General features: G+C 33.9%; 1 protein-coding gene across 1 annotated transcript; it reads right to left on the reverse strand.

The window, feature by feature from the left end:
• Positions 1-1,429: 1,429 nt before the first annotated feature.
• On the reverse strand, positions 1,430-3,361 carry LOC132135178 (membrane-spanning 4-domains subfamily A member 12-like). Its single transcript, XM_059547181.1, has 5 exons — positions 3,262-3,361; positions 2,876-3,066; positions 2,523-2,642; positions 2,386-2,442; positions 1,430-1,561 (listed from the first exon to the last, which is right to left on the reverse strand). The coding sequence occupies exons 1-5, from the start codon at positions 3,281-3,283 to the stop codon at positions 1,430-1,432; spliced, it is 522 nt and encodes a 173-aa protein (XP_059403164.1). The 5' UTR covers positions 3,284-3,361.
• Positions 3,362-4,467: the final 1,106 nt, after the last annotated feature.

The raw sequence follows: 4,467 nt of genomic DNA on the forward strand, positions 1-4,467 counted from the left end.
AATGATTCGGTTCAATCGCAATGACTCACTTATTAACAGTGACTTGCTGACACATACTGGCCATTTTAATTTCACATTTAAAGTATCTTTTGATTTTTTTAAATAATTAATTTCTTATCATTTCAAATGAGTATTCAACATTTTATGTCTTGTATATCAAAACATTATTCATGCATTTGTAACTGCAGGTTAAATGCATTCTTGTCTGCACTAAACAGTGTAATACATCTAAATGCCACTTCCAATTAATCTTCTGCATTTCCTCTGCATTAAAAGATGAGTTTGTTGATACTGATTTGCCTGGTAACAGCCCAAATGTTTTATTATTCTAAATAACTGATTCCTTTAATTAAAAACCACTAGTTTGAGATTAATAGACCTATCCCAGGGGTGTCAAACTCAGTTCCTGGAGGGCCATAGCCCTGCAGAGTTTAGTTCTAACCCTGCTCCAGCACACATATCATGTAGTTTTCAAATAAACCTAAATGATTAGATTAGCTAGATCAGGTGTGTTTAATTAGGGTTAAATCTAAACTGTGCAGGACTGTGGCCCTCTAGGAACTGAGTTTGACACTCTTGGCCTGTCCCATTTTGACTCCCTCCCACTGTTAAAATGTAACTAAGTAATTTTTACTCTGAGTAAGTTTAAATGAGCTACTTTTTACTTTTACTTGAGTTGATTTTTAGACTGGTACTTTTACCTGTACTTAAGTAAAATTTCATTAATGTAATGGTACTTTTACTTGAGTAGAATATTTTTGTACTCTTTCCACCTCTGGTTGCTTGTAGCTTTGCAGGCAAATGCTGAGATACAGATGGAGATGATGAACTGAGGGATGGTGAATATCAGCATTATTCCAACGACCCGCAATTTCTACAGAACATTCAACATGCACAAACATATGAAAGTAGTTCCAGAAATAATATCCCATCAATAGGTCATGAAAAAAAAAAAATTCTGCCAAACTTATATGCCTTTCTTTCTTTTGAAAACTGTTTTCCAATTAAAATGACGTGGAGATTTCTTTCAGTTTATATTAGGAACAGACCAATATGTATGTCTTTATATACTCAAGGATGTCGTCATTTTCAGTGAATAATGACTAAAATCCCAGCATGTTTTTCTCACAAAGATCTGCTTTGGCCAGCAGTATAGTTCAGTGATCATATGGACTTATTTTGTAATATCTTTAAATATCCGATACCTAGTCATTGTAACTCTATGTTACAGAGCGACCAGTGTTCAGAATTTCTCCATTTGTGTTTTATGGAAGAAAGACAGTCATACAGGTTTGGAGTCATGTATGAGTGAGTAGATGATGACAGAATTTTCATTTTTTAATAAACTGTCCTTTTCAATAAATAGCAGCCTTTAAAAACGTATTATTTAAATTAATACACATTAAACATGAATACAAAATATTGCAGATTATGCATGTAATACCTCAGCATGAAAACGTGGATCATCCATTGATATTACTTTCAACTGTATGCCCATCAGTATAATGGCTAGTCCTGCAGTTATGGCACTGGCCACATTCATTCCAAGAGAGGCTTTCACCTGCAGGAACAGAATTTACTAATTTCATAAAATTTCTCAAAGAACAGATCACTGAAAAGGCTTGCATTATTACTTTTAAGCATAAAATCTAGAAATCATATATGAGCAAACAAGAGGGATTGTAACATTGTAACAGACAATGGAGGTGAACAAGACAGGAGGTGAACTCAAATGCATGATTTACTGAACAACAAGGGGAGACAACTACAAGGAATGACAGATAAGTATCCAAAGCAGTGTTCAGGTCAGTGAAGGGTGAACACTGTTATTGTGATGATGATGATGATGATGATGATGATGATGATGATGTTGATTAGGGAGAAACTGTGACAAACATGGCTTTCCCCATTTACTTCTACTGGACACTTAAAGAGTGCACAAATGGGACAATGAACAGCTGCCACTGACAATTGTGACATTTTCTGTTGTATGTATATACGCATAACAGATAGTATTATATGAATAACAGACTTTTTTTTAATTGTTAGCCAATGTTTTTTTTTTTTTTTTTTTTGGTATACATTATTTTTTCTTGTTTGCTTTGTTTCTTTTAGAATAAAATAATGAAAAGTGTTACTTTTAGAATAAAATGTATTTTTATAAATGGGGACTGGAGTATAATTGATTTAAAAATCTGATGCATGCACAACATTTATTCTAACTTTGACATAAATAGGGCAAGAATGAATTACAGATGTTAAACCAAAAAGTGTTACAACCATCCCAGCCTTTCAGTTGATTCAAAATCAGTACTTTGAGAAACAATGTGACACAATAAAAGTTCAAATGTGCTAAATGTGGTGGGTGATGTTGTATGCACATACCAAACATGGATTACGTTTTTTCTGCGCTGCAACAGACAGAGAGCCAGCGCTGATGTACTGAGAAAGAAAAACAGGAATTTAATTCTAGAAAATTAAATTAAAAGGGAAATAAGACAAATCCATCAAATGAAACTTACAATGAGAGATCCCCAGTAGGTGATGCCACTAAAGACAACAATAGCAGAGTATCTGTAGAAATTTGTAGTGTGTAGAATACCAAGTGAAAAGACCATCACTCCAATCATTATCTGTACAGTCTAGAGACCAGATATAGGTTAGATGTTTTATGATAACAAAATATATTTTACGATACACAAAAATAGAAGATGTATCAATGTTTGTTCACAGACTAAATTAATTAAATATTGTATTCCAATATTGTATTAAATATTAGAGATCTCTTTTACTTTAAACGATCTTGAAGATAGGTATATATATATATATATATATATATATATATATCATTATAATTCATCACAAAATGCATTACCCCCAGTGCCTTTGGTTGTGGTTTAAAAAATTCTTTAAGAGTTGTATTGAGATTTGTTCCCATGGCCGGCTGTCCATCAACAAAAATAACGCTGTCTTTTGTCTCCTGTGGATTTATTTGGATAAAAACTGTGGCTTTGTCAGTAGAGATGACCTTGCTGCTTTCCATTTTAGACAAGTTTTGAATTTCACCTGTGGTATGTTGATATTTTTCAAGTTCACTAAGAAATGTGAACAGAAGAAGTTGTGTATATTTAAAAGACCAAAACAAAAAAATCCTGATGAATACATAACCTCTGTCAAAACATCGCTATTCAGTTGTTTGAAACAGACAATACAGCAAAATAATAAAAAAGAACATGGATGTTAATTCAGAGAATATTTTACCTGAAATGAGATTTGTTGACATCTGTTAGATCTTTTGACATATCTTTTTGTGTGTTTGGACTCTTTGAAGAACAGTAAGGAGGGGCTAATAAGGTTTTTTTTTTCTTTGCTTTTTTTTTGGCCAGCACTTTCCTAATACAAAGCACATATAAATGCAAATAAACAAGGCAGAATGTTTCTCGGTCACTTTAAATAGAGAATACGTTGACATTTTAATACTATTGCTACTATTGCTACTACTACTAACAACAACAATAAACAATATTATATTACGGGGCCATTGAATGCTTGAATCTGATTGGGTGACGAACGTTCTGAGGTGTGCAATTATTTTCTGGGAAAGACACGGCGAACGTATTTCAAGGCATCTCTCCTGACAGCATTACAGTTCCATATCACTTCTCATATTAAAACTGTAATAACAGACACGCAGTTTGCACAAAAAGGTGTCGTCCGCTCTGCCCTGACGATTTTATCAGTTATCAGCCTATATAGTGTAGCAACTTAAAGTCTACACATGACATTTCCCACTAGCGATGTAATAACAGCGCTGTTTAGAGATGCTGCAGCAGGAGAGTGTTCAGAGATGCACAGAGGTTAGCGTAATTCACACAAGCTCTCTCTTTCTCTCTCTATCTCTCTCTCTCTCTGTGTGTGTGTGTGTGTGTGTCTCTGTCGCTCTCACTCTCTTTGTAATAACTTCATTAATAACTGAATGCTATAAACGGCTCAAGCCTCCATAACCAGCTTTAAAATGACTTTTTGGTTCTAGCAAAAGAGGCATTGTATGAGATGTGGAATAAATAGTCCTACTCACAATAGCGATTTAAGTACAAAAACCATACGAATCCCTTTAAAGAAATCATTGGATGGATGTCTTGAGGTGTGGTAACCGTAGTATAAGCGGAATAATTGTCTCCGGACAGTTAAATTGTTAGTAAAATAATGCACACCCGAGGTGTAACGGCCACGACGCAAACTCGGGTGTGCATTATTTTTCTAATAATTCAACGGCCCGTCGTCAATTATTCTTTACATATAATATGCACTAATCAGTGTGTTCTTGCATCTTTGTCTAACCAAAGCATAATTATGAATTATGTTTCTATGCTGGGTGTTACTATTGGCTTGTGCAATAATTTCAATAATTGCGCATAAAAATATTTAGAGGTAACTACTTTTTCTGTCACTAATAACATTAATACA

This window comes from Carassius carassius, chromosome 4 (assembly GCF_963082965.1).
Source record: "Carassius carassius chromosome 4, fCarCar2.1, whole genome shotgun sequence".
Classification (NCBI taxonomy): domain Eukaryota; kingdom Metazoa; phylum Chordata; class Actinopteri; order Cypriniformes; family Cyprinidae; genus Carassius; species Carassius carassius.